This window comes from Lathamus discolor, chromosome 1, assembly GCF_037157495.1.
Source record: "Lathamus discolor isolate bLatDis1 chromosome 1, bLatDis1.hap1, whole genome shotgun sequence".
Lineage (NCBI taxonomy): Eukaryota > Metazoa > Chordata > Aves > Psittaciformes > Psittacidae > Lathamus > Lathamus discolor.
The window spans coordinates 136,486,646-136,500,024 of record NC_088884.1 but is presented as its reverse complement, the minus strand read 5'-3'; the positions used below and the strand labels follow the sequence as shown (position 1 = coordinate 136,500,024).

The following is a 13,379-nucleotide window of genomic DNA, read 5'->3' as shown; positions in this document are numbered from 1 at the left end:
TGTAATTGCAATCTGCCTGTCAAACTGATAATTCCTGTATGAATTTGTGTAATGGGACTGAAAAATGTGTCTTTTCAAAGTGAATAATCCTGAAGCTGATGAGTTTATTAATAAAATTAAAAACACTGCAGTAAGGATGCTGCTCCACATGATATTATGGAACAGAACTGCATAATGATAAATGATATTTGCCAAATAAAAGATTAAGACCCAGCAGTAGATGAACAGAAATGCTTTAGTTTAAGACAATTCATATCCAGGCCTGTGGACTTAGCACATTTTTGTCTAATTACAGTTTTTAATAGATTCATTCTTGATGTCATTCTTAATTACAATTGACAAAGAAACCTCAGGTACTCTAGTATATTGTCATAAATTATCAATTTATCCTGTTTTCTTAGTGTTTCTTTCGTATCAGCAACTCTGAGTTTTTGAAAAATATAAATACTTGAGTAATCAAACACATGCTTGCCTTTTTCCAAAAGCAGAAAGGGAGTATTTGTCACCATAAGATGGAATTATTTCTGTCAAGGCACTCAAGACTGCTTTAAGTCCTGTGTCTCATTGCTATATAAAGCTGGTGGCCTTGGTTTTGAAGGTGAGGGTTCAAGTTCTGCTTTGTAGATAAGGTTTCCTCTTTCACAGTTATCTGGATGCTTGATCTCTGATCTTGAAGTAGTCTTAAGTGTGGTTAGTGTACTGACAATCCTCTAAATGGCCCTAAAAATGTTTTTCTTCTCTTCTTATGGCCATCAGTTAAAGGATTTGTCCGTTTGTTTGCAACAATGAATACCACAATAGATATAAATGCAGGACAAAATGGAAATTTAACAGTTGAATATGAGGCATATCCAAAACCGAAGGAAGAACTCTGGATGTACATGAATGAAACGTTACAGAATTCATCGGATCATTATGTCAAGTTCAAGACTGTGGGCAGTAACAGGTAATATGGGTGACTGTAAGTGCTATAGTGTTCACTTTGGAACAGCAACCTAGAATCTGCTCTGGAAAGAAGAAAGTGGAGATGGTGAGAAAATTGTGATTATAAAAGATGTTGTAGTATGCATAGCTTAGCACAGTAACTGGTGCAAAGTCTGCTGACCTAGACTTGGAATAGCATTTAGCTAACCACACCATCTGTGGACCGGTGTGCCCACGACATGCCATCCTGCCCGATAAGAAAAAACAAGAATTTAAAGTTGTTTGCCCACTACCACAGCGGAACCCAGTGCTCTAGACAAAAGCTCATGCTTTTAATTCTCCTGGGCACTGTAGTCTTCTGAGCCATGGTCCTCCAAAAATCCAGTGAAGCACCTAGCACCTACGGCCTGGGTTGTGTACCTGGGTTCCACCCTCAGCAAGAAAAGGAGGAGGCTGTGGTGGGTGCATGAGGTCTGAGCCTGATGCTGAGCTGTCACCCAGGTACAAATCTGGGTGTTAGAAGTGACAGAACTTCTGGACACTGTAGCACAAGTGCCGTTGTAATGCAAGGTAAGAGTGCACGGAAAGTGTCTGCAGAAGACAGCGTGCTAGGGATTCAGTTCTCAGCTTCCGGGTAGGAATTGCCTGTTCACTGCAAGTTGTGAGCATCAGTAATGCTTAGTTTTTTTCTTTACAGTTATACAAGTGAACTTCACCTTACCCGATTAAAAGGAACAGAAGGAGGCATTTACACATTTTTTGTGTCCAATTCTGATGCCAGCTCCTCTGTAACATTTAATGTCTATGTGAAAAGTAAGTAAAGTGAACAGTCTGAAATATTTCATTATCATAGTCATTGTATTTTACACAACATAATATATGCACAAGATGTCACAGTGTGGTTCAGCATATGAAAGGCTTTCTGAAATAAAGCACATGCTGGAAAACTATTTAAATGTCAAGATACAAAAGTGCAGAGTACTTACACAAATCCACCTACTATACAGCATGACCTTACATTCTAGCGAATGTATTCCAGAGGTTACCAGAGAGCAGCTAGATACAGGAAAAAAACTTCAGCACCTGAAAACAAGATCTCAAATACAAGCATGTATCATAAACCTTTGATAATTTAAGGTGGAGCAGGATACACAGGGATTATAATTTGCATTTTTGGCAGCACAGTTAATCTATTATTCGTCTTTAGTTTGCTTGAGTTTGATGCAGAGTTTGAATGCTTGTCAAGAGAATTATTCGCTTGTGCCTTTTGGCACCTAAATAGTTTTGTATAATAATATAGATCACCATTGTTTTAGAAAAATCTGCGTAACATTACAAATGTGTGTGCTGTCATCTTTGGGACATGCTTGTTAAAAAAGAGCATCAGTCTCAGTTCCAAACAGCGTTCTTCAAGACAGAAGCTAAACGTCAAAATTAATTCAATCAAACCTTCAGGAAGTCCTGTCCTTCTTAGCAGAGCCATCCTGTTAGAGCGTTTCATGCTCTCAGCAGACAAATATTGGCAGCTGCTAAAGGCCATGCTTAAGGGAAATTAAACTAGGAGGGGACTGCATGCAAACTGGGGAAACTAGGGTGAGGTAGGCAATGATGCCTTCAAGCCCAGCAGGAGGAACTGTGTAGAAAGCGAGTGAATGTGCTGCAAATAGAGTTCTTTGTTGCTGCTATGCTTCAGCAGCCGCGTGTCCTTCTGCAGGCGTAGGTTTATGCAGAGGACTGTTGAGGCTTCCACAAACACACAAAATCCTAGATACTGTTTTCTGAATTCTTCTCATTTATCACTGAAGGTCATCACTTGTAGCTTCACTGTTAGCAATGCCATAGTTTGGGTCTAGAAATGTCGACTGGGTTTCTTTGAGAGCATGGCATTTCTTTCTTCATCTGTGAATGCTGTCATTTGTATCCTTGTGCCTTTTCTATTTCCCAGCTGTGATTTTCGAGGTGAGGGCACTGGTGACTTCAGATATCCTTTGTCTCAATGGATGCGTGTGGGTTACAGTCGCAAGGGATAATTTTACTATTTTACAGATTAGTGGAGCAAATTGTTGAGCCAAATTTAATTTCTGGGAAGGAATGTGAGAAATTGCAGGTTGCCTGTGGAGCTGCTGATTCACATGGGGCTGGATGGTGTTTTTTTGACTTGCAGCATCATGTGAGTGCTTGGAGTGAGGGGCTGTTTATGGTCCTTCCAGCTCTCCTAGGCTCTGCAGGCTGCTTCGGAGCAATCTGCTCACAAGAACTGAAAAAAACAACCCGCAGTTTTGTCATCCTCAGGTGTCAGTTCTTGGTGCAGTGCTCCGTGTTGCCACTTTTTGGGAGTGTGCTACTGAATGAAAGCTGAAAACCCTTATAGATGTTGGTTAGTAAACCAGACTAGGAAGAGCATGGTGAAGCACAAAGGTGGTCGAGGCAAGAGGGAGGATAGACAGTTTAGTTCTCCTGATTGGCTTGTCCATACAAACATCAGTATTCAAGGCTTCTTCCCTCTTCCTTTAACTACTGGCCTTGTAAGTAGTAAGATCAATCTTGGGATGCAATGAGCACATTTAAGCAGTCTCACAGAGTTCTCATCACCATGCACTGTGGCTTTGGGTGGACTGCAGCCATTGCTGAAGCAGGTGGATTTGACCCACTTGACTCAAAAAGAGGATTTTTTTGGTGTTTTGACTAAGCTCCTGCAAATATTTTTTCATTTTGAAAAGAAGAAATGAAGTAGATTGATCCTTCTGGGGGCTGTTTTTAAGAAAAATCACCTGGGTTTAGTGGTTTATAAAATGCTCATCATTTAGGTTTGAAATACAAACTGCATGACAACATACCATATTATCTGACATAGCAGAGCAACTGCCAAAGGTCAGCCATGTGTGGTGGGTCAGATACTGATCTAATGGTGCATCCTGACCTAGCACTGTTGTTAGTGGGGATTTCGCATACATTTGTGAGATATAGCTTGTGATGTTTGCATGTCTTGGGCAAGTAATCAGCAGAAAGTAATCAAACAGGTAAAACAGGATTCGTAATCAGGAGAGTGTCTTCACATAAACAAAAAGCAATGCTGAAGCATTTGCTGAAAGAACCCAGTGCAGAAATTCTTGCCTTGGGTTTAAACACATTTAGCAATTGCATATGCTAATCTGAAACAATACAAAATTGCTTAAAAAAAAAAAGTAGTAATTTATAGTAAATGTAACAAAGTAAGGAAGGAAGGAGCTCTGAAATTAGGAGCCAAATGGAAAATTACAGCTTGACAAGTAGCATGCTGAATGGAGTTACAATTAAGAATTTGTAGGAGTCTCCAAAGTACAGTGCATCTACCAGCTGGTAGAAGAATCTTCCAACTAGTATCTGAGTTTAGTGCAAAATAATATCTGAGCTTAATTATAGTCAGCAAAATATTATCTATGCAGTTGCTCATGCTGCAAAGAGAAAACTGGTGTTAGAGATCGCGTGAAACCAAGCTCAGCGTTTTTTTCTGTCACTGGACTATGCAGTGAACAGATGAGGAGTCACCATGATACTATAGAAACATTTGTTCCCCTCTAGAAAATGTAGATGCAGGAGGAAAGCCCTGTCTCTTTGTCTGTGATGACAGACAATACTTACACAGTGTTACTCTTTAGCCATTCACTTTGTTAACAATGAAGAAAAGGAAATCGGTAATAGAAAGCAATTAAATGCTCAACATTATCATACAGAGCACTGAATTAAAGTAGGAGTGGCCTTTGATACATTCAGAATCATTAATAAAAGCTGAAAAGCAGTTAATAAACTTCGTAAAATTAGAGGTTTTAAGACATCTAATGGCTGATTATGGATGGCAGTGTGCATGTATACCAAGCAATGTAACGAAACGTTAAATATTTAAAGGGTTAAAGCCAAAACAGTAAGCAAAGTCTAGTCATTAAGAGCCTGGCTGATATCAGGGTTAATGAGGCAGTGAAAGTCGTAAAATCTAGCACAGTAAAATCTCTTTTAAAAAGAAGATGCTTGGTGACAGCTTGGCATCTGTTTGCAAAAGCCAGTCCACCTTTGCTCCAGCATCCCTTGGAGCACCTATGCTGGTGGGTGATGAAGACGCTCTGGCTGCCAGGAAGGGGTGCACGTGCAGTGACCTGTGTGGCCTGAGGTAGCAAATGGCACAGCCTGGGGGGATGGCAGTGGCAGCCACCTCAGTCCCCGTGGGTACTGGCTGCAGGAGGTCTTTGCTGCCAAGAGTGCAATGCATCCCTTAATTTCTCTGTGCCAGGGAAGCCTGGGAGCCCTCCATGCTGGTGGGGAGAGACACGCTAATCACCACATCACAGCGTTTCACCTGGCGCATCACATGTAGTGGTGTTCTTGGGTCCGCTGTTCTCACCAGGCTGCTGCAGCTCAGCTTCCCATGGCACCAAGGCTGGACCACTGCCTGGGCTGCCAGAGGCATTATCCCTGCATGGCCTCATGTCCCCCTCTGCTGCTTCAGGATGAGTCCACATGGACTCGTGGCCATGTAGACCGGCTTTTATTGCACTAGGTTTTTACACCAGAGGAAGCCTGACTAATGTGAGCATTTTGTTTCACTCTAAGTCAGAAGATGGTAGATTTCTGGTAGAAGATGGAAGCCCAACTCTGGCCTGATATTTTTTCTGTGGCTTAACATTCTTCCTCTTATATTTGACTTCTAATTTCTCTCGTTTCTTGAGTTACATTGTGTTACAGCATTGCCTAAAATATAGCATATACCTAAACAAATTGAATGTGGGCAGTGATGATCTAATTACAATTTTGCAATCCAGCCAGTTTCAGAAATGTGAATTCTGTGTATTCCAAGAGCACTGAGACTGGGTGAAATGCTGTGCGCTCTCAGAAAGTTCCTCACCAAATGCGTAATGCTGAAAATTCATCTCAAGACTTTGCAGCAATGTTTGGTTCTTGGTAGTTTGCATAAAACACAACATGCAGATTTAGAAATGAAAGAACATTTGGTTCCTGTAACATGAGTCATGAGGATATGCTATGTGATTGAGAATATATGTGTGCTTTATTACCTCTAATTTAATCAGCAAGTAGAATACTCATTAAAAACTAACGCTGTGCAGTCTTTGTACATGGATTTTATCAGAAACAAACTTGTGTTTTCCCAGTGTAGTCTGTGCAGCTTTACTATTTTCTAGAATGTTAGAAGCTCATCTTGCATCCTGTAAAGTTGTATTAACTGATAATGGACTTGTGACTTTGTACCTGTCAAGTGAGCAGTGTCATTGCAATATAGTCTGGTTTCTCCATTAACTTCTTTTTGGGTGATTTTGCAAGGAAGGTAAGGTGATATTGTGGAAAATAAGGCCTTTAATTCAAGTTTCACCAAGAAAAACAGCTTGCTGTGTTGGCAGTGCCCTTTGCTGAAGACTATGACAATGGACTCTGGAGTCTATTTGATCATTCTAGTTTCCTGCCATACTTGAAACAGCAGCTCCTGACCCAAGTGCAGGACTAGCTCTGGTGCAGGATGTGGCAGGAAGCATTGGCTGGCTGGATTGCTTTCTAAACTACAAAAGTAATCATGAATTATCATTCATAAAGCTAATATGTTCAGCTAAATACTAGCTTCCTCTGCGTGCAGTGTGTCAGTCAGGCAGTCGGGCACTTGGGTAGCGGTATCTTGGAGAGACGTATGTCCTCTGTGGGGACTGGGAGGTCTGCACTGGTTGCACTGTAGTTCCTTTTCTGGTTGCGGTGTAGTATTTAATACACAGGGCAGATGTAAGAGAGATGTGGTTTGACAGATTTAGTGTGCTTGTAACTGTGAAGAAACTGTCCTTTTTACAGGCGGGTAAAGTCATGCTGTGCAGGAACGGGAACTGCACTGTTGTTCTTCGGTTGTTTAAGCTCTGGCCTTTGCTAGTTTAGGATTTTTCATCAAACCAAACACTCAATGGAGTTAGGTATTCTTCCAACATCTAGCCCAAGCATTCAGTGTAAGATCTGATATTTTCACAGATGGTCAGTGCTTGCAGGACATTGATTCAGATGTGGACATACTTGAGCATGCAAGGCTCTGTTCACCTAAGTAATTCCACAGATAATGATGCAGCCAGGTTGCTGCGGTGAAATGTAAATGTCAGTGCAGATTCTGTGTACCCCTAATGTGTGACCTCCATTTTTGTTTTTTGCAGCAAAACCTGAGATTCTCACTTTGGATATGCTTAGCAATGGTATTCTCCAGTGCGTAGCAGCTGGATTCCCAGCCCCGACCATATACTGGTATTTTTGCCCAGGAACTGAGCAGAGGTGAGTTAAGTAAACCAGAGTCTCTGAAGGTTATTCTAGATGCAACGCACCCATTTATAATTAAAAATTAAGAACATAAAATGACTTGATAACACGTTCAAACGTTACATCACTTTTTTCATCATTTTGGCATCGCATTATTTGCAGTGGTTTGAGAAGGTAGGGGTACATTTCATTACTCTCCTTTGCATGCTGTCCTTGAAAGGGGAATAACCAGTGCTTTCTGCCACAGACAAGTAAAAGCCAAGCTTTCTCTCTGCTGCAAGCTAGCTAAGATTTGCATCAGCTTGGCCCCAGATGACAGATTCTGTATGCAGTTTCACAGGATGACAGTCACAGAATCACTTGCAAATATGGCTGTTATCTTCTGTTTATTGTGTAATGATGTAATTTTTCAAGACATAAAGTAATTAGATTTCTATTCACATGAAGTATATGACAAGTAAACAAGAGTGAAGTTATCACTAACATAACCTGATGTGTAGATACCACACTTCTAAAAAGACTGTAGAGTTTCATAGTGAAGTGAGCATTTCTGAAGCATGTTTTAAGGTTTTGGTTGAATTCCACTGTGGATGTAGGTGTCGTATTAGCAAGTCAAGTACGCAGTCTCACCTGTGTAATTAGATTTCTGCCTAAAATAATTGTTATTTCCTTGATTTTTTTTTTAAATAGTACTTTTTTCTCTTGTCTTAACTGTGTCCTCATGTAGTATGTAGTATGTAGTACGAAAGAGAGGCAGAATCTTGAGAGAGCAGTACTGGCTGTTTTCTGGCTGCATATAAGCCTGATGGTATTGTGTGTACATTATGGAATATTTTTTTGTGTGCTATAATAAAATTATGTTTGGGGAAAGTTTTCAAGAGTAGGTAATAGATCACAACTGCTTGGAGGTGAAGTTGGAGATACAGTTTGAATATTACATAACCCTTAGTGGACTTACAGACCTGTAGGTATCTAGCCAAAAGCAAACACAAAGACCTCATGATGTCCAGTTGGGTCAGGCTTGATGTACGTATCCATTTCACCCACTATATAGAAGACAGTGAGACATCATGAGTAGGCTAAGGTTCGAACATAAGATGGTCAGCTGAACCCTTGTGTAGAGCAATGTTGTTCAGTTATCTGATGCTGTGGCAGTGACTATCTGCCTCAACAACAGGATCTGTCATCCATACCATGGCAGGTGACTGTCAGTATTGTTTCTCTTAGGTGTTTTGATTCACCAGCAATATCGCCCGTGAATGTCAGTTACACAAATTCGTCAGTGCCATCATTTGAACGAATCCTGGTTGAAAGCACCATTAACGCCAGCATGTTCAGGAGCACTGGCACTGTGTGCTGCGAGGCCTCTAGCAATGGGGACAAGAGCTCTGCTTTTTTCAACTTTGCTATTAAAGGTAACGGCTGGAGCGAATGAGACCATAAAATGTGGGTGCCATTCAGCTCTTTCTGTAAGAGGATTTTAAGCTCTTTACCTTTGCTGTAAAGAAGTTTGCAGTACTGTGGCTGATGGCGTATTACACTGCATGCTCTGCCTGTCGAAGTGTTTCTTTTTTCAGTCTAAGTTTTTCAATGAATATTATGGTATCATCTTTTTATGGCTCCAGATAAGCAGCACAGTAGGTAGCTGGTTGTCTTCTGTCTGTGCAGCACAGGGGCAAACCACCTACAGCATTATACTGCCTTTCCCTCTCTCCCTCCCTCTTCCTGTTGTCTGTTTTGACTGTTTAGTCCATCAGTTCTTTTCCAAGGGTTCTGAATGTTTTTACAATGTCTTCAGGATTTCTAAATGTTTTTACAATGTCTCAGGAAAAATGCAGTCCCAAACTTCCCTGGAGCCTAAGGGCCCTGCTGCTATAAAAGAAGTAACAACATACTGCAACAGGACTTACGAGTTTTGTAGAAGCATTTGTGGGTTTGCGGGGGGAAAAAAAGCACTAGAACATAAACGACTTGAAACGTGCTTGTAAATCTGTTCTCTTTGCAGAATCAAATGTTCTGCTTCTTTTTTTCTCTGTTGCACCCAGATATAACATAAACAAATAAGCCAGATTTGGGGCAGATTGGTTTTAATGGAATGGTAATCCTTCGCTACTTGTCACACCCTCTGCACGTAAAGACTGTGCTGTAGGGATCATACTTGGGAGGAAAAAAAAAGAGAAGAAATTAGGACTTCAAAAAAAAAGCTTTCTTTAACCTAACTTGACTGAGATCGTGCAAGTCTGTTGCATTAATCAATCATGCCTCCTGATTGTTGAAGCTGAGACTCCTTACGCAACTAACTGGATAGTTTCTGTGCCAACTCTGTCCTCCACAGCTCATTCACGAAAGCTATTCTGGTGTATCTGGAGCACATCCAGGAAAGTCAAAAACCCAAGTCATGTTTCACAAGGAAGAACCAAGGAAAGGTTTTCACCTGCATCTTTTTAATACAGTTTTTTAGTACTGAAGCAGAATTTTCTGTTTCTTTCCAGAGCAAATCCGTACCCATACCCTTTTCACCCCTTTACTAATTGCCTTTGGAGTTGCTGCAGGACTGATGTGCATCATAGTCGTGATTCTGGTGTACATATATTTGCAGGTAAGACCAGAAGCCCCTCTGCCTGAGTTAGGAAAGTGTGTGAGCTGCCTGTGGAGGCTTCAGGAGTGACAGCTGTTCTCCTTCTTTTCCAGAAACCCAAATACGAAGTTCAGTGGAAAGTTGTTGAAGAAATAAATGGAAACAACTATGTTTACATAGACCCAACGCAACTTCCTTATGATCACAAATGGGAATTTCCTAGAAACCGATTGAGTTTTGGTTAGTTTAGATTTATTTAACTTCATCTGCAAGGTGAAAACTTCAAGTCTCATATGAGACTTTGGTCAAACACAGGAGGGTTTTGTCAAAAAGACCTGCAATAAAGCAGATAGTGATAATTGCTCATACTTACCTTGGGACAAAAAGCAAGCATGCATATCTACAATAGCTTCCCTGATATCAAGATGAAATATTGAACACTTCAAGAAGAAGTGCTCTCCAAGTTGTTACAGAGGTTTGTTTGGTTCTTTTTCTTTATTAGGTAAAACCCTTGGTGCTGGAGCTTTTGGAAAAGTTGTTGAAGCCACTGCTTATGGTCTATTTAAATCTGATGCTGCTATGACAGTAGCAGTAAAGATGTTGAAAAGTAAGTTGCTTTAATATACTGTACAATTTTTCTCACTTCGTTGTCAGTGTGTTACATACTGAACGTTGTGCTTTGCCTTGCAGCAAGTGCCCATTTAACAGAAAGAGAAGCCTTGATGTCAGAGCTTAAAGTGCTGAGTTACCTTGGAAACCACATTAATATTGTGAATCTGCTTGGAGCTTGCACTATTGGAGGTGGGATTATCAGCAGATTATTGATTATTTCTGTTCCTTCTTTTATTGCCAGAAGGAGGAACCCTGTGAAGAAGAATCCAGTGCTGCCTAGTCTAGGAATCTTAAATACATTTCTTGTTTAGGCAGGTCACAGATAATCATGACTATCACCTGTGAATTACTGAACCTACATTTTGGGCTCACCCTAAAACCAGTAACGAGACCACTGTAGCTGCAGCTGAACGGGAAGGTTGCTGTTACTGTCTTTCGTATGAGCCACTGTGTGCTTTCTTCTTGAGAGAAGAAAGTGCAAAAATGCGTGGCATAAGTTTTTTCCTTAAGCACACTGTTTCTCACAAATACAAAGAGATACATGAGCTGGTTCCTTGTTGGTATCCAAGGTGAAGTCAACATGCCTGTCTTGTATAGTCTTCTAGCCCTCTAGCCTTCTGTTAGAACTGTAAATGTGTCTATTAAGGCACCACTGAAATTACAAATTCTAAGCAGCAGAAACTTGAGAAAAAGACTTTTCTAAATAAACTATTGCACAACACAAAGGTTTCACATTTAATGTTAACTTTAAAAGTTTGTTTTCATACATAGTAAAAGCTACAAAACAGCTGAAATGTCAATACAGAGTGATACAGTCCTCTATTTTTAATTTATGTGCATTTTAATATGAAAGATGGTGTTGCTTCTCACACAAATATTTGCTTTTTAAGTTTTTGCTTCATTTTTCAAAGAAGAGGAGCTTGTAAAAATTCACAGATTTAGACAGAAGCAAAACATTTCTCACTTTCACATTTAATGATTTAAAAGTAGGATGAAACAACTTTGTTTAAGCAGGCGACGAAGTAGACTCACTGGCCTGAGTGTGTGTCTGTCACAGATGAAAATACATGGCATCTGTAAGAAAATCACACCACAAACGCTGCATTTGCTATTATGAAAGCTGTAATTTTTAACTGCAGAAAAATGGAAATGAACTAGTGAGGTTAGGAAACGGTGGTAGAGAATAACCTTATAGATGAAATAACACGCAGTGCAATTACACATTCAAGGGCTATAGCTGGAGTCATTCACTCAGAAAACATATATTTGATCTATAAACATCCGTGCTGGAGATGACTTGATTCTCCTTTCTGATTTCATTTTAATATTCTAAGACCTTGTGCAATGTAGCTTTCTGTCGCAGCAGGCTGTTCTGTTTGAATGATTTTTCCTATTATACTGCAGAATATAACACTCTACATCATTTCCAAAACATTACTGAAGGAGTGTGAAGCTCTACTGTAAACAGAAGTGAATCAAAAGGATTAATGTTTGAAGCTTGAATTACTCTAACATTTGGAACAAATAACTTCCTTCAGGAAGTGAGCAAAATCAAACAGATGTGTCTGGCCAGAAACATTATCACATGAAGAAAGAGAAAAAGACCTTATTTGTTTAATCTTTGTACAATGCAATGCTATTGAGGGGGGTGGAGGCAAATTAATTGGGAGCAACACAGCTTTAGCTGGACGATAGTTGCCGATCTGTGAAAGAAGAAGATGCTGTGTTACTTTTCTATAACTTCTCAAGTCTAGACAGTGCTAGGCAGTGTGATTTTTAATAGCCCAGCTTGTGCGCTTGGCTGAATGCTATCTTTATGTAAGGCTTTCTGCTTTAGAAACAATACTCACCTGCTTTCTAAACCTCGTGTGCATCTGCAGGTCCCACTCTAGTCATCACAGAATATTGCTGCTATGGCGATCTTTTGAATTTTCTGAGACGGAAACGAGATTCATTTATTTGTCCAAAACATGAAGAACACGCAGAAACAGCAGTTTACGAGAACCTTTTGCATCAGGCAGAGCCTGCAGTGTAAGTATGATCTGCTGAAACGTCCTTGTGTTTTTAGAAGATTGAGGAGGAGATAACAAAGTTTATTAGGGGTAAGAGATGTGGAGAAACTTTCCATGCAGCTGGCTTTGAAGAATCTTTGCTGGACAAGGAAACAATTTAATTAAAGAGACGATTTGTACAGTGGGTGGTTTATTCTAACAGAGCGCGATTGATTTTTACTTTATTAAATTTCCTGTAGTTATTTCGTGCAACTCCTTGGCTCCAGTCTTTGTACGTATTTGTGTTTATCGTTCCTGTTAAACATTGGCAGTGCTCATTTAGCAGCTTGAATGACAATTCCCCCAGTGTTGGGGTGTTAATACTTTGAGTTCTCCTAAGTCCCTGCCTTCAGAAATGACTTCTTACAAAATCAAGCCAGTGCATTACAGTATTAGAGGCAAGCTGCCACTGATACAGCTCACTAGATTTTGCGTTGACACGGCCTGTGTCACAATTCCGAGATTGCTCTTGTACTTTGTTTTTTTTTTTTCCATTTACTTCATCTGTGTATTTTTAACACTGTTTTAGATACCAGCCCAGGGCTCTTTCCAAGTACCTTTCCAAGCAGATTTCCTGCTCACTCCTTCCCTTTGCAAAGTGAGGGGAGACATAATTTGCCAAAACAGAGGGGCTGTTGCAGTACCTGCCCATTTTTATTTTTAGCCTGTTTGTTGCCCCAGTGGGACCATTACTTTGTTTTGGCAGACACAAAAGAACCAGGCAGACCCTTAGGAGGTGGTAAAGTCCTTTGTCACATCAAGCTGTAGTACTGGTGGAGCTGTTTGTGCCATGGATGGCTGCTAATGACCCAGAGAGGCTGGGACTATGGAGGTGATGAATATAAAGCTGTGACTTGCCATTGGAGGTGTGTCCTCTTTTCAGTGAAGGAACCTCTCTGAGCACAATTTGCAAGTTGAGGTATTAACAGCAGAGTATTTACCAA

General features: G+C 40.4%; 1 protein-coding gene across 2 annotated transcripts in view; it reads left to right on the top strand.

Annotated features, from left to right (window-relative positions):
• KIT (KIT proto-oncogene, receptor tyrosine kinase) overlaps nt 1-13,379 on the top strand; it is a 55,654-nt gene that overhangs the window by 30,294 nt on the left and 11,981 nt on the right. For both annotated transcript variants that reach the window (XM_065697173.1, XM_065697168.1), the window contains 9 exons: nt 757-946; nt 1,622-1,737; nt 7,095-7,209; nt 8,422-8,609; nt 9,687-9,793; nt 9,886-10,012; nt 10,275-10,379; nt 10,463-10,573; nt 12,265-12,415. In XM_065697173.1, the coding sequence (XP_065553245.1) occupies nt 757-946; nt 1,622-1,737; nt 7,095-7,209; nt 8,422-8,609; nt 9,687-9,793; nt 9,886-10,012; nt 10,275-10,379; nt 10,463-10,573; nt 12,265-12,415 (1,210 nt within the window). The remainder of the gene's footprint in view (nt 1-756; nt 947-1,621; nt 1,738-7,094; nt 7,210-8,421; nt 8,610-9,686; nt 9,794-9,885; nt 10,013-10,274; nt 10,380-10,462; nt 10,574-12,264; nt 12,416-13,379) is intronic.